This window comes from Coregonus clupeaformis, chromosome 10 (assembly GCF_020615455.1).
Source record: "Coregonus clupeaformis isolate EN_2021a chromosome 10, ASM2061545v1, whole genome shotgun sequence".
Taxonomy (NCBI): domain Eukaryota; kingdom Metazoa; phylum Chordata; class Actinopteri; order Salmoniformes; family Salmonidae; genus Coregonus; species Coregonus clupeaformis.
In genome coordinates this window covers 60,422,602-60,447,302 of record NC_059201.1, presented here as the reverse complement: position 1 = coordinate 60,447,302, position 24,701 = coordinate 60,422,602, and the positions used below count along the sequence as shown (strand labels likewise).

The 24,701-nt window shown below is 43.3% G+C and overlaps 1 protein-coding gene across 11 annotated transcripts in view; it reads right to left on the bottom strand.

The window, feature by feature from the left end:
* matn4 (matrilin 4) overlaps positions 1 to 22,506 on the bottom strand; it is a 61,475-nt gene extending 38,969 nt beyond the window's left edge. For 3 of the 11 annotated variants that reach the window (XM_045223106.1, XM_045223110.1, XM_045223114.1), the window contains exons 1-7: positions 22,213 to 22,505; positions 17,034 to 17,181; positions 16,614 to 16,789; positions 15,975 to 16,365; positions 13,786 to 13,908; positions 12,895 to 13,017; positions 8,954 to 9,076 (exon numbers count right to left, since the gene is read on the bottom strand). In XM_045223106.1, coding sequence (XP_045079041.1) covers positions 8,954 to 9,076; positions 12,895 to 13,017; positions 13,786 to 13,908; positions 15,975 to 16,365; positions 16,614 to 16,789; positions 17,034 to 17,106 — 1,009 coding nt within the window. In that variant the 5' untranslated portion in view covers positions 17,107 to 17,181; positions 22,213 to 22,505. Of the gene's footprint in view, positions 1 to 8,953; positions 9,077 to 12,894; positions 13,018 to 13,785; positions 13,909 to 15,974; positions 16,366 to 16,613; positions 16,790 to 17,033; positions 17,182 to 21,901; positions 22,103 to 22,212 lie in introns of those variants that run through there. The other 8 variants (XM_045223113.1, XM_045223116.1, XM_045223111.1 and 5 more) reach the window with 6 other exon arrangements.
* Positions 22,507 to 24,701: the final 2,195 nt, after the last annotated feature.

The following is a 24,701-nucleotide window of genomic DNA, read 5'->3' as shown; positions in this document are numbered from 1 at the left end:
GCTCAAGGGAGCCAGTACGCCTGCACGGTCCGGTATTTCCGGATCCACCAGTACCTACACCACGCACCAGGTTTCCTGTGCGTCTTCAGAGCCCTGTGTCTCCTCCACGCACTGGCTCTATGGTGCGTGTCTCCAGCCCTTTACCACCAGTGCATACACCACGCACCAAGCCTCCTGTGTGTCCCCAGAGTTCTGTGCGTCCTGTTGCTGCTTCCCGCACTAGCCCTGAGATGCGTGTCCTCAGCCCGGTACCTCCAGTTCCGGCACCACGCATCAGGCCTACGGTGCGTCCCCAGGGTCCAGCATGCCCTGTTGCTTCTCCCCGCACTAGCCCTGAGATGCGTGTCCTCAGCCCGGTACCTCCTGTTCCGGCACCACGCACCAGGCCTACGATGCGCCTCAGACGGCCAGAGTCTGCCGTCTGCCCAACGGGGCCTGAACTGTCCGTCTGCCCAACGCCGTCTGAACTGCCCGTCTGCCCAACGGCGCCTGAACTGCCCGTCTGCCCAACGCCGTCTGAACTGTCCGTCTGCCAAGCGCCGCAGGAACTGCCCGTCTGTACTGAGCCTGCAAAGCCGCCCGTCTGCCATGAGCCTTCAGAGCCGTCCCGCCAGACCGGGAGCCGCTAGAGCTCTCCGCCAGACAGGATCAGCCAGAGCCTTCCGCCAGACAGGAGCAGCCAGAGCCTTCCGCCAGACAGGATCAGCCAGAGCCTTCCGCCAGACAGGATCAGCCAGAGCCTTCCGCCAGACAGGAGCAGCCAGAGCCTTCCGCCAGACAGGATCAGCCAGAGCCTTCCGCCAGACAGGATCAGCCAGAGCCTTCCGCCAGACAGGATCAGCCAGAGCCTTCCGCCAGACAGGATCAGCCAGAGCCTTCTGCCAGACAGGATCAGCCAGAGCCTTCCGCCAGCCAGGATCCGCCAGAGCCGTCCAGCCAGGATCCGCCAGAGCCGTCCAGCCAGGATCCGCCAGAGCCAGCCAGCCAGGATCCGCCATTCAGTCCGGTGCTGCCCCTCAGTCCGGTGCTGCCCCTTAGTCAGGTACTGCCCCTTAGCCCGGTGCTGCCCCTTAGCCCGGTGCTGCCCCTTAGCCCGGTGCTGCCCCTTAGTCCGGAGCTGCCCCTTTATCCAGGTGGGTTAGTTTGGAGGGTGGTCAGTGGGAGGAGGCTACTTAAGCAGTTTGTGACTGTGGTGGGGTGGGGATCACGACCGGGGCCAGAGCCGCCACCGTGGACAGACGCCCACCCAGACCCTCCCCTAGTCTTTATGTTGGTGCGCCCGGGGTTCGCACCTTTAGGGGGGGGTACTGTCACGCTCTGGTTCCGGGACGTTGTTATAGAACCAGGGTGTGTTTGTATTGTTGGGTGTTGTGTGGGTTAGGTTGGGTATAGGGTGTGTTCGTTTTGTTGTGTGCTGTTTGGTTGGGGTGTCTAGGTGGTTGTCTTCCTTGTTTGTATTCATGTGACTCCCAATCGGAGGTAACGAGTGACAGCTGTCGGCTCGTTATCTCTGATTGGGAGCCATATTTAAACTGTGTGGTTTCACCTTGTATTTTGTGGGTTTTTGTTCCTTTCAGTCAGTGTTGCTGTTGGACTTCATTTGAGTCGTCTTTTGTTTTGGATACGTTATTTAATAAAGTCATGTTTCTTGGACACGCTGCGCCTTGGTCCGCTTCCTCTATTTACGACGACCGTGACACATGGTGGTAGTGTGATGGTTTGGGGATGCTTTGCTGCCTCAGGACCTGGATGACTTGCCTTAATAGAAGGAACCATGAATTCTGTTCTGTGAGGACAATCAGAATGTGTACAAGATCAAGACACAGGACCCATGTTAGCGACAGGTTTAAACGGGGCTTACTGTATGTCAATGTCCAAGCCAAGGATTGTTGTGATGTGACAATGATGAGCAATGACGAGTACAGACAACTGTTGTACAGACCCTCACCTCATCCAGACTTAACAACAATATTCTGGGTGACTATCCAAAGATGGACAACGATAGTCTGGGTGACTATCCTTCGCACCAAAGATGGACAAAAGCTGCTGAAGGATGATGAACCAATCAAATTCTGGTGGGGAGAGCACTTCGAAGAAATCTTCAACTGAAAGGGATAGTTCACCCAAATTACAAAATGACATTGGTTTCTTTACCCTCTAATAGTCTATGGACAAGATGGGACAGCAATCCATGCTTTGGTTTAGTTTCCTTCGCATTGTTTCCTCATGCTAACATTTAATAATTTGTGGCACAAATCCTATTCAAGTCATGTTAGAATTTTTCACGCATAATGTTCAAATCATCTATAACTGACTTTGTTGAAGTTCACAATCAATTGTAGATACTTTATAATTATAAAAAATATATATGAAACAGCGCCGGAGAAGATGGCTGCCGTTTTACAGCCCTCTAACCAATTGTACTATTATGTGTGTTTTTCCGCGTTATTTGTAATTTATTTTGTACATAATGTTTATGCCATCGTCTCTTATAACCAAAAAGAGCTTCTGGATATCAGGACAGCGATTACTCACCTCGCATTGGACGAAGACTTTTTCTTCAACGAGTCGGACGCGAAGGATATTCTACAGACACCCGGCAAGGCCCAGATCCCCGTCATTCGCCTGAGGAAGAGACGGAGATATCGTGGGACGTAGGTCGGGGGTGCCTTGTAAGGATCCGACGGCGAGCGAGTAAACTGCCTCTCCCATCAATACTATTAGCCAACGTTCAATCTTTTGAGAATAAAATTGACGATTTAAGATTACGGTTATCCTACCAACGGGACATTAAAAACTGTAATATCTTATGTTTCACGGAGTCGTGGCTGAACGACAACAATGATACCATTCAGCTAGCAGGCTACACGCTACATCGGCAGGACAGAACGGCTGGCTCCGGTAAGACAAAGGGTGGCGGTCTCTGTATATTTGTAAACAACAGCTGGTGTACAAAATCAAATACTAAGGAAGTCTCGAGGTTTTGCTCGCCTGAGGTAGAGTATCTTATGATAAGCTGTAGACCACACTATTTACCAAGAGAGTTTTCAGCTATATTTTTCATAGCTGTCTATTTACCACCACAAACCAATGCTGGCATTAAGATTGCACTGAATGAGTTGTACAAGGCCATTAATCAACAGGAAAACGCTCATCCAGATGCAGCGCTCCTAGTGGCCGGGGACTTTAATGCAGGGAAACTTAAATCCGTTCTACCTAATTTCTACCAGCATGTCAAATGTGCAACCAGAGGGAAAAAAACTCTAGACCACCTTTACTCCACACACAGAGACGCATACAAAGCTCTCCCTCGCCCTCCATTTGGCAAATCTGACCATAACTCTATCCTCCTGATTCCTGCTTATAAGCAAAAACTGAAGCAGGAAGCACCAGTGATTCGGTTAATAAAAAAGTGGTCAGATGACGCAGATGCCAAGCTACAGGACTGTTTTGCTAGCACAGACTGGAACATGTTCCGGGGATTCTTCAGACAGCATTGAGGAGTACACCACATCAGTCACTGGCTTCATCAATAAGTGCATCGATGATGTCGTCCCCACAGTGACCGTACGTACATACCCCAACCAGAAGCCATGGATTACAGGCAACATCCGCACTGAGCTAAAGGGTAGAGCTGCCGCTTTCAAGGAACGGGACTCTAACCCGGAAGCTTATAAGAAATCCCGCTATGACCTCCGACGAACCATCAAACAGGCAAAGAGTCAATACAGGTCTAAGATTGAATCATACTACACTGGCTCTGACGCTCGTCGGATGTGGCAGGGCTTGAAAACTATTACAGACTACAAAGGGAAGCACAGCCGCGAGCTGCCCAGTGACACAAGCCTACCAGACGAGCTAAACCACTTCTATGCTCGCTTCGAGGCAAGCAACACTGAAGCATGCATGAGAGCACCAGCTGTTCCGGACGACTATGTGATCACGCTCTCCGTAGCCGATGTGAGTAAGACTTTTAAGCAAGTCAACATTCACAAGGCCGCTGGGCCAGACGGATTACCAGGGCGTGTACTCCGAGCATGTGCTGACCAACTGGCAAGTGTCTTCACTGACATTTTCAACATGTCCCTGACCGAGTCTGTAATACCAACATGTTTCAAGCAGACCACCATAGTCCCCGTGCCCAAGAACTCTAAGATAACCTGCCTAAATGACTACCGACCCGTGGCACTGACGTCTGTAGCCATGAAGTGCTTTGAAAGACTGGTCATGGCTCACATCAACAGCATAATCCCAGAAACCCTAGACCCACTCCAATTTGCATACCGCCCCAACAGATCCACAGATGATGCAATCTCTATCGCACTCCACACTGCCCTTTCCCACCTGGACAAGAGGAACACCTACGTGAGAATGCTATTCATTGACTACAGCTCAGCATTCAACACCATAGTGCCCTCTAAGCTCATCACTAAGCTAAGGATCCTGGGACTAAACACCTCCCTCTGCAACTGGATCCTGGACTTCCTGACGGGCCGCCCCCAGGTGGTAAGGGTAGGTAACAACACATCTGCCACACTGATCCTCAACACGGGGGCCCCTCAGGGGTGCGTGCTCAGTCCCCTCCTGTACTCTCTGTTCACCCATGACTGCATGGCCAGGCACGACTCCAACACCATCATTAAGTTTGCCGACGACACAACAGTGGTAGGCCTGATCACCGACAACGATGAGACAGCCTATAGGGAGGAGGTCAGAGATCTGGCCGTGTGGTGCCAGGACAACAACCTCTCCCTCAACGTGACCAAGACAAAGGAGATGATTGTGGACTACAGGAAAAAAAAGAGGACTGAGCACGCCCCCATTCTCATCGACGGGGCTGTAGTGGAACAGGTTGAGAGCTTCAAGTTCCTTGGTGTCCACATCACCAACGAACTATCATGGTCCAAGCACACCAAGACAGTCGTGAAGAGGGCACGACAAAGCCTATTCCCCTCAGGAGACTAAAAAGATTTGGCATGGGTCCTCAGATCCTCAAAAAATTCTACAGCTGCACCATCGAGAGCATCCTGACTGGTTGCATCACCGCCTGGTATGGCAACTGCTTGGCCTCTGACCGCAAGGCACTACAGAGGGTAGTGCGTACGGCCCAGTACATCACTGGGGCAAAGCTCCCTGCCATCCAAGACCTCTATACCAGGCGGTGTCAGAGGAAGGCCCTCAAAATTGTCAAAGACTCCAGCCACCCTAGTCATAGACTGTTCTCTCTGCTACCGCACGGCAAGCGGTACCGGAGTGCCAAGTCTAGGTCCAAAAGACTTCTCAACAGCTTCTACCCACAAGCCATAAGACTCCTGAACAGCTAATCATGGCTACCCGGACTATTTGCACTGCCCCCCACCCCATCCTTTTTACGCTGCTGCTACTCTGTTAAGTATTTATGCATAGTCACTTTAACTCTACCCACATGTACATATTACCTCAACTACCTCAACTAGCCGGTGCCCCCGCACATTGACTCTGCACCGTTACCCCCCTGTATATATAGCCTCCCTACTGTCACTTTATTTTACTTCTGCTCTTTGTTTTTCTCAACACTTTTTTTTTTTTTGTTGTTGTTTTATTCTTACTTTTTTTGTTTAAAATAAACGCACTGTTGGTTAAGGGCTGTAAGTAAGCATTTCACTGTAATGTCTGCACTTGTTGTATTCGGCGCATGTGACCAATAAAATTTGATTTGATTTTATAATATCGGTCCCATGACTTGAATGGGTTTATGAAATGCTGGCCTTACAATCTGCAGGGACCCAAGCGATAGGCTTTTGTCGCCTTGCGCAAATGACAGTATAGTGCCAAACCTACCGAGTTGATTAATGATGTCAAGAATGTTTTAATTATATGCCCAGACTTTGCACTGTATCTTTTAGAATTTGTATCGTGTTAAATATTAGCTGCTATTGGTAGCCACCACCCGCATACAGTGCATTCGAAAGCATTCAGACTTATTCCACATTTTGTTACGTTACAGCCTTATTATAAAATGGATTCAATTGTTTGGTTTTTTTCCATCATCAATCTACACACAATACCCAATAAAGACAAAGCAAAAACTGTTTTTTATAAATTTTAGCAAATGTATAAAAAAAAAAAAACGGAAAAGGCATATTTACATAAGTACTCAGACCCTTTACTCAGTACTTTGTTGAAGCACCTTTGGCAGCGATTACAGCCTCGAGTCTTCTTGGGTATGACGATACAAGCTTGGCACACCTATATTTGGGGAGTTTCTCCATTCTTCTCTGCAGATCCTTTCAAGCTCTGTCAGGTTGGATGGGGAGCGTCGCTGCACAGCTATTTTTTGGCCTCTCCAGAGATGTTAGATCGGGTTCAATTCCGGGCTCTGGCTGGGCCACACAAGGACATTCAGAGACTTTTCCTGAAGCTACTCCTGTGATGTCTTGGCTGTGTGCTTAGGGCCGTTGTCCTGTTGGAATGTAAACCTTCGCCCCAGTCTGAGGTCCTGAGCACTCTGGAGCAGGTTTTCATCAAGGATCTCTATGTACTTTGCTCTGTTCGTCTTTCTATCTATCCTGACTAGTCTCCCAGTCCCTGCCGCTGAAAAACATCCCCACAGCAAGATGTTCCCACCACAATGTTTCACCGTAGAGGTGGAGTGCTGAAGAGACGGTTGTCCTTCTGGAAGGTCCTCCCATCTCCACAGAGGAACTCTGGAGCTCTGTCAGAGTGACCATCAGATTCTTGGTCACCTCCCTGACCAAGGCCCTTCTCCCCCGATTGCTCAGTTTGGCCGGGCGGCCAACTCTAGGATGAGTCTTGGTGTTTCCAAACTTCTTCCATTTAAGAATGATGGAGGCCACTGTGTTCTTGTGTTCTTGGGGACCTTCAATGCTACAGAAATTTTTTGGTACCCTTCCCCAGATATGTGTCTTGACACAATCCTGTCTCGGAGCTCTACGGACAATTCCTTCCACCACATGGCTTGGTTTTTGCTCTGACATGCACTGTCAATTGTGGGACCTTATATAGACAGGTGTGTGCCAATCAATAGAATTTACCACACTCCAATCAAGTTGTAGAAACATCTCAAGGATGATGTGGAAAAAGTCAAGGGGTCTGAATACTTTCCAAATGCACTGTACATTTCACTTTAGTTTCTTAACATTTTGCATCATTCCATTCCATTCCATTGTTAGTTTACCTTTCTTTCCTCTGTCACGTTCGTTCGTGTGGTAGTTCTTGAGTATCGCTAGCAATAGTGAATCATATTAGGCTAATGTATTATAAGTTGTTCAATAATTTGGGACATGTAGCCTATTTGAATCATTATTGAACGCAGACCATACGTAGCAGTTTAAACCTGGAGCACGGTTCACAACGACTGGATCGTTATCACAGTTCCATGATTAGTGAGAATTATTAGGGTAGATTTATAGGACTACTGTTCAACCCCTGTTGTACACTTTTCTCACTTTCAAATATTTCATGGATTGAATATGGCAACTTTCAGGATGAATCAAACCACTGTATTTTTGATTCACCAATAAGGCTCTCCAAACAGTTTTCTACAAGATCAGAGTATTTTTAAATCTACCAATTGGTGCTGAAAAGGAGACGAATATGCGTGTATTTAGCCTACATGTTTAGCCTACATGGCTTTCTGTCATTGTTCACTAATATTCTGAACCGTTCTCTCCATATATTCTAGTGAGTCTGTCGAGAAAACTCAAATTAAAGGTACACCAAATTTAAAAGGATGGCTTTAGTTAATGTGCTGAAACCCCTATTGAATGAAAACTCCACAAGAAAATCTGTTGGCCAGCAAGTGGGAGGGTTTTCAGTGGTTGAATTAAATGTATTCAGCACGCGTAAGGGAACTACACCTGCAAAGCCCGTTATGCACCAGCATAAGGTAAGTCTGAATACCAACTACTGAGAAGTGTGTAGGAAAGACGTGTGTAGGAAAGTCGTAAATGTCTATGTCTGAATCGGGCCCCATGTGTCCTTGGGTATCTTGAAAGGCGCAAATAAAAAGTATTATTATTATTATTATCATCATCACAACCTCTGTCTTTGGATCATCTTGAACGTAATGTGGATTTGAGGATCAGCTGAGAAGCATATCATCTCAAAATCTTCCACCAGTCTATCTAGTGTACTTTCTATTGTATTACCAGTCTAATAGCCTAGGTGTGTTTGGCAAGTACAGTATTTGTAGACAAAACAAAACAAATCTCCAAGAGCAGTACAAAAGTATTGCTATGGTAAATATGTATTACCAGGAGATAATTGCATACATTTGTGTGTGTGCGTATGCGTGCGTGCATTTAATAGACCAATGGGAGCAGATGTACTGTATGATGAAGTCATAAATGAATGGATAAAGGCTTTGATATTATGTTTGGCGGTATAGTCATCTATGGATGTGGTCTGGGAAAAATATTAGGTTCACTTCAGGGGACCTATCTTTCAAAGAGTGGTTATGTTGATCTGAACATTCTTGAGATTTTCTTGAGTATTACTAGGCAAGTGATCATATCAAGTTGAGTAAAGTGGATTTTAGTGAGTTGCATAACTCAATGAAAGTGAATTGTATAACAAAGGTTTGGCTGGTTAGATTTTTAGTATGTTTGTTTTTAAGTAGAGAGGCGGTCATAAAGGTCATAACGCTTATTAAGCTAGTGTTGGTTCAGAACATAAAACAGTAAGATGTATGGACTGCATGTAACAGTACACACATATATTGGTCACCACTTTCTATGAACATCCAAATTACAGTTAATTCTTTCCCCATGTAAATTAAAACAGCAGTACACCCAAATGGCTATGTGTAGAGTCAACATTTTTGTCAATGTATCTTACATAGAGACTTTGCTTCGGTATTTGGGTTAAATAGTTGTTTCTGTTAGTTAGTTTCCCCTGAAGCAGACCTTTGACATTATAAAGGTTAAATCATCTTACAGTGTGTCTAACTTACTCTGGCAGGTCTTTCCATCCTCCTGGAGTGTGTATCCCTCATTACAGCGGCAGAAATAGCCATTGAGGACACTCACACACTCATGCTGACAGCTGTGATTCCCAAATGAACAGTAGTCGATCACTGAAGGAGAAAAGAATGGAAGCAAATGATATGCAAAAGCAGCAATGATTAATTATGCTTATAGAAATTGTAAAGTTATAATGCATAGTATTAAATAGTAATTCAATAATGATCTTTATAGTATAATGAATAATGTTTCTGAGTGGAAGTATACTTACAGTGGATGTACTGTTTTTAAAACTATTTCCTCACCCAGGTTTTCTCCATGGCATAATAAATCACAGTGATGGGTGAGTGATCTAGCATTTGTGAAAATTCTTAAAGCACCATGATACACTGTCCAGAGTATGTAATAATCCTCTTAGATGTAAAGGGACCTTCATGGTTCTGGTACTGGTTCCGATCGACGTTTTCGCTTATAAATCGATCTGTGGACACCTTAGATCGAAATGGCTTGCATTGAGCAATAGCCCCGGTTCCCACGGACACAGTAGTGCCTGTGTGATGTAGGATGTGAAATCTGAAACCACTTGAAGCTGGGCTGTCCCTCCTACCATTTCATTCGCTCTTCTGACTGTCCATCAACTCCTGGCTGAACCCTACGTCACAGCCACTGACAAAGCACATGCTTGCAATCCATACATCGCAGTGCAGCAGGAGAGAGTGTTTCCATCGCTGTAGCACATTCAGATCAATTTATAGCCATTCATCTAAAATAATGAATAGACTTTATACAAAAAACACTTTGTTTGTCACAGATGGACAAGATTACTATGAGATGAAAGGCAAGTTCCTAACGAGTTCAGGAATCTAAGTTAGAGTTATGTGAGACGTTCACAGCGACGGGGGCAGACGTTTTGATCAAGAGAGACCTTAAGAAAATATTCACATTTTCTCTAACACTAAACATACACATATTTTACAGTTATAATTAAGGTGAAATCTTATTGTTAGTCATTTTATAGTATATTTAGAAAGCACATGTCATTTCAAGCCTTATTCATACAGTTTTGTTCATATTTTCATATATTAAAAAAATATATATTTGTACCGTGTACTTGAGCTTGTGTCCTCAAACACCTCAACAATGTATTACTATTTGTACCAGAAAGGTTAGATTTTAGCCTTTCTTGGAGTACGCAGCATTACTATTTATTCTTTATGGCCCTCTAATGATAAATAATTACTTTTGGGGATTACGTAGTGTGGCGCCCCCAGTGATATGGCCGGGGAAAGCCACTGTTTAGAGTGTCAGCCACGCCCCACAACCAGCAATGTAGGCGGCAGCAAACTAAGCTGCAGGGCTACGCCCACACCTGAGGCCACTCGGCATCGTTAGGCTGCAACGCACCTGGGGAAATGTAAGAGCCTGCTTTAGTTCAGCACAGGGGCTAGACGCCAGAGGCAGAGCTCTAGGGACATCTGTTTGAAGCCCTGAACATTGTGTTCTCCATAGGAAGAAGTGACCGGTCTACAAGTGAAGCTGGTAAGCTGGATAGCAGCCCGGCTAGTTTTCTTTAAAGTTAAGGCTATCGTTAGGTTCAGTTAAGTAGAGTGGGAGAGTGTTTTGTTTTCAGTTAATATTTGAGAACCAGCTTTGTGAACCTTTTATTTTGAATAAATATGCTAGCCTAGTTTAAGCTGTGCCCCTGTGTGTTGGACTTCTGTCATTGTTCCTCCTCGCTGCCTTCCTACCAGTCACCTACCAGCTACGCCTATTGAGTCGTTCCAGTAGATTACATTTTCAATTACATTTCGTTACATTTAACTGGTTTAAGGTAATTGCTGAGACCTGCATATAGACAATATCAGCACAATCCAGCACCGATAAAAAAGTGCTTTGAACAAGAGCCCTTCTGACTGAAATTGAAAATAAGATTTGTTCCTAAAATAAAAACCCAATTTCAACTTCAGTTTCTTGGTCAAGTTATCAATGTGCTGTTTAAAATTCAGCTTTTCATCTAACCAAATCCCAATATACTTACAGGAGGTGCCCCTATCAATTTGCTGGACTTTTAGAGTTAAAATCTGCAAGTGACTCCATCTCTCTACTTTCAGAGAAGAGTAAATCATATAATTTATTTAGTTTGCCTTGCATTAAGCATCAGTTTCAATTCGAAAAGTTGCTTTTGAACAGCATCACAAGCCAACTATAAGTCCTGAAAGCAGAGTCAACAGTCTTCCCTATGTCATTTACATACAGTGTAAAAAGGATCTGACCTAAAATTGAGCCCTGGGGAACTCCTTTCGTAAGACTTCGAAACTCAGATTTCATACCCTCCTGTGCTACACATTGTTCTGTCAGAAAGGTAGTTTTGGAACCAATCCAATTCTTCAACACTTAAACCAACCTTTTTTTATCTATACAACAGCAGGGCATGTGTCAACAGTGTCGCAGGCCTTCAATAAGTCAATAAAAAGTGAAACAGTGAGGTTTCTTGTCCTGAGCATCTAGAATATCACCTACAACTTTAGTTACCACAGTAATGGTACTATTCTTGGCCCTAAAACCCGATTGGAATTTAGATAAAACTGAGTTATTGTAAAGAAAGTCTTTCAACTGTCAGTTCACCAGGTTTTCCAAAACATTTTCCAGTGCAGAAAGTTTAGATATGGGACAATAGTTATCCAACTGGGACGGATCTCCACGCTTATGTAAAGAGTTGACGTAGGCTGCGTTCCAGACTTTTGGAATCGTATTACTCACCAATGAAAGATTTAATATATGAGTGAGAGGGAGCAATGCTCTCTGCAGCAATAATATATATATATATATATTTAAGTGTTAAATTCCAGCCACTTTCTTAATATCAATAGATTTGAGTGCCTTTACAACTTCTGAAAGCTCAATCTCTGTAAAATGAAATGGATGAACCGTAGGCCAGCAGTCGGCAGTTTCATTCACAGCCTCATTCGAGAAGTTAGGATGGAGTTCATTATCAAATAAATGCCAAGCCTTAGCAAAATGCTCATAAAAAATATCAAGCAGTTGATTCTTGTCTGTCAAGTTGATTGAATTTGAGTTCAATTTCAGAGGAAGACCAGAGGAGTTCATGTTAGCATTCATGGACTTAATGGTTTTCCATAATTTCGTCGGGTTATTGAGGTTTGCCTGGGTAGATTCGTAATAGAAGTTAGATTTGCATTTCCATATTAACAAGGTACACTTGTTTCTCAGTGCCCTGAAATACAGTTACCCTTTCTGGCTTTGACCCGTTGTCTATTTCGTTTTTTGGATCAAATCAGATAATTCCTCTGTAAACCAGGGATTGTCTCTACCGCTTACCCGGTACTTTTTGAGAGGGGCGTGTTTATCACAGATAGTAGAAAACATGGAATGAAAATAGGAGAATGCCTCCTCTGTCCGGCAAAAACTGCAATCCTATCCCAGTTGCATGCATAAAGTTTGTGCAGGAATGCCTGCTCACAGAACTGCTTAGAATTTTGTTTGACTATGTACCGAGGGGGCACTTCAGGATGTAAGTGTCTCTAATGCAACCAACTGTACAATAATCGCTTAAATCATTAGGAAAAATACCAACGGCCGAGTACTTATGCAGATTGTTATTTAGAATAACATCAATAAGTGTTGACTTAGAGATGTCTTTTGGATTGGGTCTTATGACCGCATTCATCTATTGAGTAAATTTCTTTAAACTTTTTTGGTTACTACATGATTCCATATGTGTTAATTCTTAGTTTTGATGTCTTCACTACTCTACAATGTAGAAAATAGTAAAAATTAAGAAAAACCCTTGAATGAGTAGGTGTGTCCAAACTTTTGACTGGTACTGTATGTCCATCAGGATGGCAGGATTATGTTAATCATGTTGCTTTTAGTGCATTGTATTGTTTGGCCTGACGGTGGCTTCACTAACTTGTGCAGGTCTTCTTGTCGTCGTTGAGGGTGTAGCCAGTGTTGCAGCCGCAGGTGAAGGATCCCGGGGAGGGGATACAGATCTGCTCACAGTCATGCTTCTCCTCAGCACACAGGTCTATGGCTGTATCATACAAAGAGACAAAAATCACTGTTGCTATTAAGTCAGTAACTGCTGAATCCTAACATGACCTATCCTACATGCTCACAACTTCTCACTAATTTCCCATTGATATATACAAGAACCAGACCCAGTTACAGCTATGCATGCACGTGACCGACATTATATACACTGAGTATACAAAACATTAAGAACACCTGCTCTTTCCATGACAGACTGACCAGGTGAATCCAGGTGAAAGCTATGATCCCTTATTGATGTCACTTGTTAAATCCACTTCAATCAGTGTAGATGAAGGGAAGGAGACAGGTTAAAGAAGGATGTTTAAGCCTTGAGACAATTGAGACATGGATTGTGTATGTGTGCTATTCAGAGTGTGAATGGGCAAGACACAAAATGTAAGTGCCTTTGAACGGGGTATGGTATTAGGTGCCAGGCTCACCGGTTTGTGTCAAGAACTGCAACGCTGCTGGGTTGCTCAACAGTTTCCCGTGTGTATGAATAATGTTCCACCACCCAATGGACATCCAGCCAACTTCACACAACTGTGGGAAGCATTGGAGTCAACATGGGCCAGAATCCCTGTGGAACGCTTTCGACACCTTGTAGAGTCCATGCCCCAAAAAATTGAGGCTGTTCTGAGGGCAAAAGTGTGTGTGTGGGGGTGCAACTCAATATTAGGAAGGTGTTCCTAATGTTTGGTATATTCAGTTCATTAATAATACAAAATTATTAAGTTGGCTCATGTCTAGCCCCATTGACATCCTATACCTTTGCAGGTCTTGCCATCCTCGTTGAGAGTGTACCCTGGCAGACACAGGCAGTGGAAAGAACCAGGGGAGCTCTCACAGAGGTGCTCACAGCCATGGTCAGACTCCAGGCAAAGATCCATCCCTGGAACCCCAGCAGACAAGCAACAATTCAACCTTTAATCACTCTCATAATATTGGCATTAGGAAATATCAAAGATTTCCTCATACTGTTTGAAAGTTCCCAAAACCTAGTGATGCTGTTGTGAGAATTAGATGCTTGATATTGTGCTGTCAAGGATGCAACTAAGAGCGAGAGCTAAAAATCCCACAGAGCTTTATTCTGAGTTGAGTTTATGAGGATAATGGAACATTTTACAAGCTTTGAAAGTCTCAAGTACAAATACAAGTCTTTGTGAACACTGGTGACCTTGACACACTTCAGCAACAGTAAAGTGGGATTTGTAAAGTGGGATGCTATGGTTGGAACAATAAACGTTGATATATAATGGAAACTGAGTGGTGTATTAATAATTGCTTATGTCACACATATTGCTGAACATATACAGTTGAAGTCGGAAGTTTACATACACCTTAGCCAAATACATTTAAACTCAGTTTTTCACAATTCCTGACATTTAATCCTAGTAAAAATTCCCTGTCTTAGGTCAGTTAGGATCACCACTTTATTTTAAGAATGTGAAATGTCAGAATATTAGTAGAGAGAATGATTTATTGCAGCTTTTATTTCTTTCATCACATTCCCAGTGGGTCAGAAGTTTACATACACTCAATTAGTATTTGGTAGCATTGCCTTTAAACTGTTTAACTTGGGTCAAACGTTTCGGAAAGCCTTCCACAAGCTTCCCACAATAAGTTTGATGAATTTTGGCCCATTCCTCCTGACAGTGCTCGTGTAACTGAGTCAAGTTTGTAGGCCTCCTTGCTCGCACACGCTTTTTCAGTTCTGCCCACACATTTTCTATAGGATTGAGGGCTTTGTGATGGCCACGCCAATACCTTGACTTAGTTGTCCTTAAGCCATTTTGCCACAACTTTGGAAGTATGCTTGGGGTCATTGTCCATTTGGAAGACCCATTTGCGACCAAGCTTTAACTTCCTGACTGATGTCTTGAGATGTTGCTTCAATATATCCACCTAATTTTCCTTCCTCATGATGCCATCTATTTTGTGAAGTGCACCAGTCCCTCCTGCAGCAAAGCACCCCCACAGCATGATGCTGCCACCCCCGTGCTTCACAGTTGGGATGGTGTTCTTCGGCTTGCAAGTAACCACCTTTTCCTCCAAACATAACGATGGTCATTATGGCCAAACAGTTCTATTTTTGTTTTATCAGACCAGAGGACATTTCTCTAAAAAGTACGATCTTTGTCCCCATGTGCAGTTGCAAACCGTAGTCTGGCTTTTTTATGGCGGTTTTGCAGCAGTGGCTTCTTCCTTGCTGAGCAGCCGTTCAGGTTATGTCGATACAGGATTAGTTTTACTGTGGATATAGATACTTTTGTACCTGTTTCCTCCAGCATCTTCACAAGGTCCTTTGCTGTTGTTCTGGGATTGATTTTCACTTTTCGCACCAAAGTACGTTCATCTCTAGGAGACAGAACGTGTCTCCTTCCTGAGCGGTATGACGGCTGCGTGGTCCCATGGTGTTTATACTTGCGTACTATTGTTTGTACAGATTAATGTGATACCTTCAGGCGTTTGGAAATTGCTCCCAAGGATGAACCAGACTTGTGGAGGTCTTGGCTGATTTCTTTTGATTTTCCAATGATGTCAAGCAAAGAGGCACAGAGTTTGAAGGTAGGCCTTGAAATACATCCACAGGTACACCTCCAATTGAGTCAAAGGATGTCAATTTGCCTATCAGAAGCTTCTAAAGCCATGACATCATTTTCTGGAATTTTCCAAGCAGTTTAAAGGCACAGTCAACTTAGTGTATGTAAACTTCTGACCCACTGGAATTGTGATACAGTGAATTATAAGTGAAATAATCTGTCTGTAAACAATTGTTGGAAAAATTACTTGTGTCATGCACAAAGTAGATGTCCTAACCGACAGTTTGTTAACAAGAAATGTGTGGAATGGTTGAAAAACGAGTTTTAATGACTCCAACCTAAGTGTATGTAAACTTCCGACTTCAACTGTACGTTTGACGATAATTCGATAATATCACTTATCGACCCAACCCACCGCAGAGCTTGTCCTGGAACTGCAGGCCAAACTGGTAGATCAGGTCAAAAGACTCCACCAGGAAGACATGGTCCTCGTAGGGCGGTGACGCCATGGCACGCAGCGAGGTCATATCCGCCCGGGCGACACCCACCGCATAGATCTCGATTCCCTTGTCTCGAGCCTCGGCTGCCACCTCCGCCACGCGGTCCTGGGGCCGCCCGTCCGTTACAATGACGGCCACATTGGGCACCTTGGGTCGGTCGCCCTCGGCTGCCGTGAAGGCATGGTTCATGACGTACTTGATGGCCAGGCCTGTCATGGTGCCCTGCGCCAGGGGGATGATCTCATTGATGCCTTTAACCATGCCCTGCAGCTTGCCGTGGGTCTTGAGAGAGAATTCGTTCTGGACCTAGAGTCATAGAAGCATGCAAAGCATCAGTCATCTCTTCATCTGCAGGGTTTGCATGTCTAGCTATCTCTATTTAGGTACAACTGAGTCTTCACCAGTGGCTTTTAGCCTTTACAAGAACTACAATTGGAAAGGGAAGCCAAGCTAAGAATTTCAAGGCAAGAATGATCCTCCCTTTCCAAGCATAGTTTTTCACTAATGTGTATAAACACAAGGATAAATTGTGAAGTTGATAAGAGGTTGTGGACCTGGCTGGAGTACTGCACCACGCCCACCCGGGTGGCGTTCGCCCCCACGTCCAGAGTGTGGATGATGTCAATCATGAACTTGCGCATGGTCTCGAACTCGTGGGGCCGCACACTTCGAGAGCCGTCAATAATGAACACCAGGTCCACTGGGCCGGACTTGCACTTCTGCTCCGGTCCTGGTTTAGGCGATGTGAGAATGTGTGAAGCCAGAGTGGGAAATCATGAATATCACATTAGCTACGGCATAAGCATACAATTAAACAGTAATTTTGTATTAATTTCATTAACTTCCTTGCAAAGCAAGTTCTCATTTTGATTTAATCTTGGAAGAAGATATAAGATGCAAGAAGCAATTGAATGTGGGCTGAACTGCAATCCATTCATGGTCTTTTTATTACTTCACAGTTGGACTTGGCTAACCTGCTTTAGGCCTAGCCGCGGCCTGGGTGGCCAAAGCTAGCAGGACAGACACACAGACACACAGCTCTCTCATGTTCAGGGCGTTGGTCTGGGAGCCGGACCTCTCGGGGCTGGGTTAGAGCTGAGTTTAGGCAGGCTTCAAACTGCACTGCAACGAGAGAACACAGAACAAAACAGGTAATCTACAGTACTTTACCACTAGCACATTCCTGCCCAGCCCTATGATAAACATCTTGACACCAAACAGATGGCGGAGGTATAGAGGAGTAATTCCTATCCTAATAGACGGCTACACAAAGGATTAATCTGCGAAAGGCATGCTGTCAATTCAAACAGGCATTATAAAAGGGACTTCTCTTCTTCAGTCCTGAGAGAGGTGTCCTGGTGAAGTTTATCGTTATCGCTCAGATAACTGTACCTCGAAGAATAGTTGTTGTCATTCATTGGCCTCATTTTGGTCAATTTGTGAATGCCCAATGGAAGCAACTTCCTCAGAGAGCGTAGGCAGACATCACATCAAAGACAACAACTGTGCAGTGTGCTTTGCCTACTTGGGATTTTTTTGTGTCTGTAAAATTAATTATGTGAGAAATGTTGGTGGAAACGCTTTTATGCACAAATATTGATATAATAACCATCATATCGAAGTAAACTTGGAGTCACTCGATGATATGTTGTGTGGTCCTCCCACTACGACTTGTCGAGAAAGCATGCAGTTTATTAGGCTACAGATGAAATCAATTATTAACTTCACAGGGTGGTGAAAGTGCAAGGTGATGAGCTTGATGCGCCTTCCAATAAATATTAAGGGTCTTAATATGGTGACATGATAATCGATGCTTGGCTTGCTCTTTTGTCCATAATAATAATCTCATCACGTAGGCTATATGTGCGCTCTATCCAACAGCGTGCAGATAGCACTGTTGGCTAGAGCGCACAAGCCAATACCATCAGTAGAGTTGAAAATGCGATGGAAACCCATTTTGCTTTTTATTTTTTATTCGGTAAGAGGAAATTGAACCACAAAAGGTATTTGAAGTGCACTACATCATCACGCACAGCTTTTTATATGCAACAAGACAATTTGATGGAAACACATATTGTTTTTATGTGGATTTTAGTATATTTGCATGACAATCTGTCACCAATTGGATGGAAACCTAGCAAGTGAGAGCAAATTAAGGAGTAGACAGAGGTTTATTAAGAGAGACACAAAGATGGAGAGATCAGGACCTTGCAAAGAGCCCACATCCAGCTCAGAGAGTCCCTTATGCATTGTGGTCTTGATCAGTCCCCTCTGAGACCCAGTGCAGAACTCTAGAAGTGTGTTTTAGTAGCCTCCTTCTGTAATCAAGTGCATGTGTGCAGGTACAAAGATGCCTCAGTGTGCCCCACTACTACCTAACCGACACAGCAGCGCCCATACCAACAGATACACTCTAATTAGGCATTAAGAAAAACATTCAGTTCACTTTAATATTCCCCTGTTAATCCACTGCACTGAATGGACTGATACAGTGTATATATGGGTGGTGGAATTCTACATTATGTAATGGTATGAGTTGTGAATTCCATACAGTATACTATGTAATTGGATGCTAAATACTGGAGCTGTAATCAAGCAATTATAGCACATTTCACAAAAGAAAAATAAGATCTATTCTACAATACTGGATAAAAATATAAACGCAACATGCAACAATTTCAAAGATTTTACTGTGTTACAGTTCATATGAGGAAATCAGTAAATTGAAATAAATAAATTAGGCCCTAATATATGGATATCACATGACTGGGAATACAGATATGCATCTGTAGGTCACAAACACCTTTTTTTTTAAAAATGGACCTCACAATGGGCCTCAGGATCTCAACACAGTATTTTTGTGCGGTTCAAATTGCCATCGATAAAATGCAATTGTGTTCATTGTCCGTAGCTTATGCCTAACCATACCATAACCCCACTGCCACCATGGGGCACTCTTGTTCACAACGCTGACATCAATAAAACCGCTCACCCACACGACACCATGCACATGGTCTGCGGTTGTGAGGGCGGTTGGATGTACTGCCAAACTCTCTAAAATGATGTTGGAGGCGGCTTATGGTAGAGAAATTAACATTGAATTATCTGGCAACAGCTCTGGTGGACATTCCTGCAGTCAGCATGTGAATTGCAAGCTCCCTCAACTTGAGACATCCGTGGTATTGTGCATTTGGAAAATGTCTGGGATCTTTTATTTCAGCTCATGAAACATGGGACCAACACTTTACATGATGCGTTTATATTTTTGTTCAGTGTAGGTATGAAAATAAACAGATTGAGCTCTGCATACGATTCTTCATCACATGGGAGTAGCTAAAATAGTATGGAAGAAGATATGTACATTCTTTCTACAGATCTTATGTGAAACTTTTCAAAAACCATGTGGCATATGTTGCTGACAAGCCCAAAATAACAGGCCTAGATGTCAGTGCTCACCCTTGGGGAGTAATCCCACTAATGCAACTTCCATACTTCCCTTACACCGGCCCCCATACGCCCTGAGTTCACAGTGAACTATCAATTATATCAGTTCTACTGTGTGGGTTGTGGCTCCCTGGAAGTGCAGATGACTTTTATTCTGGTTTCCTACTTTATATAAAACACATTCTCTGCTATTTGTTTTCAGAGACACACCACTCAATTCTTAATGCAATTAGCAGCTCCTGCATAGCTGTTAGACAAGCACTCACTGCCTGGTTGGACATTACTCTTGTCTTTGGGCATTCTCTTGCTATCTCCTGCAGTGTTTGTGGAAGCAAGGGGTGTGAGAACCCTGTACCTGAGAAACAGGTGACTATCTCTCAATACAAACAACCGGACACACACACACACACACACACACACACACACACACACACACCGCTACTGGAATAAGAATGGAGAGAGGGGTGGGGGTAAAAGTAATACACTAACATTAGCGCTAACACACAGTATCCATATTAGTGAGTCACAGTGAAGTCACAGGCAGAGGAGCTGTGTTGAATGGAGTGGTGTGGCTTCTCTGAGGAAGTAAAGCACAGTAGCTGTAGAACCCCTGTTGGGACATGCATGGTGACTTCCTCTTTTTACATTTAGCACCGCTACCAGACCATGCAGAGCCTCATCAGGGAGGAAGAAACTGGGGAAGAGAGGAGAGAAGGTGAGTGAACCAGCTCCAGAATAAGCCGCATAGAAGGAGGAATGGGTAAACCAGATGGGTTGGGCAAAAAATAAAATGTATGAAGGTCAGTGTTTGCGTTTTCCCTGTAATCATCAAGATCAGGATTTGGGAAGATTGAGCTGTCTCTAGATCTGTGCCTAAGAGAAACGTCTACCTGGGGCTAGGGGAGATGAGAGGGGGGAAATAAGGAGGGGGTATGGAGGAAGAGTGTGCACACTGTGAGTTAGCTGTAGGCCTACATTTCTCTATGGGATATCTGTTTATGATATAAGTAAAAAATCTGCGTAACCCGAAGGATCTCCAAGGGGTAAGTCCTGACAGTTAAAACATTCTTCCCAGTTTGAGTTTAACAGGGGTCTCAGGCACACGGGGGAGGCTGATAGAAAGCAAAGGAGGGAGCAAGAGGTAGAGGGGAGAGAGAGGTGGGAGAGGAAGGGAGAGTGAGTGACACATTTGGAATGAGTGAAGAGAGCAGTTATGTGGCTGGCTCAGTGGCTGGTAGGGAGTTGAGTGACAGCTTGAGCCCATATTCAGTTTAAGACACAGCAGCTTCTTGTTCTTGCTCGATTGGAAGCAGATGTGGACTTTGCTACTGTTAGCTGTTTCTCCTGCCTCCTAACCTCCTCACCTCCAGTCAGCCAATATGCACCCAGCACATACAGCCAGTCAGCACCCTCATATTCTCACTCTAAAGTACACAATGTTGATTTGGTTACTGGGTTGTAAAGAAGACATTTTTTTGAGATGTGGGTTTTTTAACTGGGAGATGTGGGTTTGTTGGATATTATCCTGTTTGATGATAGTTTCTAAATAATGCATTCTACTAAATTATATAGTGTAAGCCAAGTGTTGTTTAATGTATACGTTTCAATTTAAAAATAGCATTTCATCAAATTAGATAGGCAAATACAGATTTTTCGAATTCCATACCATCCCAAGGAACTCTCCAAAAGACAACAATCTAGTCCAGCACAAACAGATATAGGCTACCAGCAGCTACTGCTGCTATTTCTATATACAGTAATGTACTAGCCTACCACTACTATAAACAATATCATTTGTAATAATAATAGTCATATCAATTAAGTTTTACTTTCATAATAAATAAAAATATGTCCCCAAAGTGTACCATGACTGTGTAGTGCATACCTAACCTCGATATGACTAAGCAGTACACTCTTAGAAAAAAAGGGTTCCGAAGGGGTTCTTCAGCTGTCCCCATAGGAGAACCCTTTTGGGTTCCAAGTAGAACCCCCTGTGTAAAGGGTTGTACATGGAACCCAAAAGGGTTCTACCTGGAACCAAAAGGGTTCTTCAAAGGGTTATCCTTTGGGGACAGCCAAAGAACCCTTTTAGGTTATAGATAGTATCTTTTTTTTTACATTTACATTTACATTTTTTCTAAGCGTGTATGGCTGTGTATAAATTAGCTACACCTCAAGACTAGTCTGCATATTGGCAACTCTTACTACTACCCTATTGTGTCAACATCAGAAACGACATCAGAACACCTAAAAAAGCCCCACAGCAGCACTAATGAAGGATCAGACAGGCATTTCCTCACTGGGTCATGTTGCCTGGTTAACCAAACTATTTATTAGCCTATAGACAAGAAGCAAAACAAAACACATGTTTGGTTTCTCATTTTAAATACACACTGACCTATAGAGATGCAGTTAGATGATTGATCCCGTCTCTATGTCCACCTCTCCACTCGTATCAGATAACCTTTTCAACACATCAAATTTTAAGGGCACATTCTATGGCCCTAGCCCTGTGGTTAATAAGAAAGAGCTCTTTCTCTCTCTCCCTTGCTATTCCTTAGAATGTATTTACTATAGAGATGCAGTTAGACTCAGTGAATACTGACAAATGACACACGCACTCTCTCCATTACATTTTCAGCATCACTGCAGATAACGGATTCCTTGGACACCGCCCACACGTACCAACCCGGGGATTCGCTAACTCACCTGGCGACGGTGCTGGGTAGGACAGAACCTTGGGCGTCAGAATGGAACAGGTACTGTGGTAAATGCAAAATCCACACACACACAAAACTCCTGCTGTGACTCACAAAATGTCAGTGCAAAAGCAGTGGTATCCAAGCCTCTCCAAAGTTACCAAGCTGGGAAGAAAGAGTTCCGGTGGAAAAAGTGAATGGAAAGATTGTCCTTTTATGTTGTGCAGTTGTTTAGCCTTGTCTCAACTATTATTCTGTCATGGAATGAAGGAGCAGAGGCTCGTGCAGGTATTAGAAACCAGGCAATGAGAGTTAAAGTGTAGACCCCACCCACCTTTGAAATAGGAACAGCTGGGAAGGCACAGCACACATGCCAGGACTGGGATGCTCTTGTGGCTTTTGTACAGTGTAGAACAGGCTACAATAAATTCGAGCTTTTTACTTTCTTAAATAAAAGTCGGGTACATTTAGCATTAATAAAATGGGTAGCATTTATGGTATTTCTAAAGTTGTATAAAACGATCTAATAGGTTTCCCACTGTGCTTTTTCTAATGGCCAATGTTAAAACTGTAACAACAACTTAACAATAACAACAATAAAAGTAATTTTAAGCGTTTCGGTAAAAAGCTGAGGGATGAGGCTGGAGAAAAGGAACTACTCTCAAATTCATATATGGATGCCAAGACTGACCATCCATGATATCAAAAGTATAATTTTAACCATGTTTTCAGGCTATACAGTATGTGTTTACATTTACTTTGTTTACAATTATTTACAATGGTTAAATAAAGGTGAAATAAATAAAAAAAGATATAATAAAATACAACAAGCTTTTATTTTGGGTTCTGATGGGGAATGACAGTTATTTCTAGGTTTTATAGGTTATATTCTTGAAGAATCAATGGGTACATATGATTAATTTATGTCCAAAAATGGATGTCGCAAGTGCAGATTGTCCCTTTAAAGTCTATATGAGGGGAAAATGACAGTGAAGTTATAGCGTGACAATTCTATGAGACATTTTAATATCAATAGCTATGTCTATAGAAACTGAGACCAGCATTTAAAACTGAACATATTCCACTGGTACATAAAGTCAGTGGGAAAACTTGGGTGTTTTTGTTGTATTGCTATGATGTGTTTGGCCTATGGGTTTGCTAGTGATGGGCAGTTGTTGTCCAGTGTGTTCAAGCCCCAATTGTATTATACTGATCCGCTATCTAAGCACTCATCTTGGAGTTTTCTCACAGGTAGTTTGACCTCTGGAAATTTACGAGGACGTTTTTTACTTAGGCCCTCTGCACAACAGCCACAGCAAGAGTGTCAGAACCAATTATGGGTCCTCCGTCATCAAAACAGTTTATTTTCCCTCTTTCCCGTCTCTATGTCCGCCTCTCCACTCGTATCAGATAACCTTTTCAACACATCAAATTATATAAGCGCACATTATATGGCCCTAGCCCTGTGGTTAATAAGAAAGAGCTCTTTCTCTCTCTCCCTTGCTATTCCTTAGAAGATTATTTTTATTTCAATGTTTTTTTAACCCTTATTTTACCAGGTAAATTGACTGAGAACACATTCTCATTTACAGCAACGACCTGGGGATAGTTACAGGGGAGAGGAGGGGGAATGAATGAGCCAACTGGAAGCTGCCGATGATTATTGGAAAGAGAATTCTCAAATGTGGTTCTCTTTGTTCAGAGAGCTGAGCGGTGCCATTTAGTTAGTCTTTATTCTGATGGCAACATGTTGTTCATTTGTTAAGCAAGAAATGTAGTAAAAACAAGTGCATTCTATCACGTCACCTTATGGGTGAAGGAAGATTAATCAAGCATAATGTGTCTTTCATAAGAACAGAATGTATCTAGAATGTCTTTCCTGACACAATACTCCAAACATAAATTATCATGAGATTAGAACATAGTGATTCAAATGCAAACCAAACGCTGACAGCACACAGTACTTTGCACAGAAATGGAGGGGAAGAAATGACACAGGGTTTCTGTTTATAAAATGCAGTATCACTCTATGGACTGTTTAGCAGAGAGAGAGAGAGAGAGAGAGAGAGAGAGAGAGAGAGAGAGAGAGAGAGAGAGAGAGAGAGAGAGAGAGAGAGAGAGAGAGAGATCCTGCCACTGCATTGTTCAGGAATTAAAACATCCACTTTCTCTCTCCTACCCGTATGCACACCTAACATCATAGTAGAAACTATCTTCGGCATTTTATTGTAGACATTATAACCTTCTTTCTTTGCCAGGTACCTGTATTACTCCTTTGGGAATATCCTTTACAGCATAGTGGGTTCAGAATATCTCAGTTAAAATATGTCAATTAAAAGGATATTGCAAGATTTTGCCAATTAAGCCTTTTTTCTACTTACCCAGAGTCAGCATGCTAGCTGTTCTGGTAAACTTCCAGTCATTACGCAAATGATAGTTAGCAATGACTCGCAAAACTACCTTCAACTTCCTTCAAACTGCACACAGGTACATAAAAAG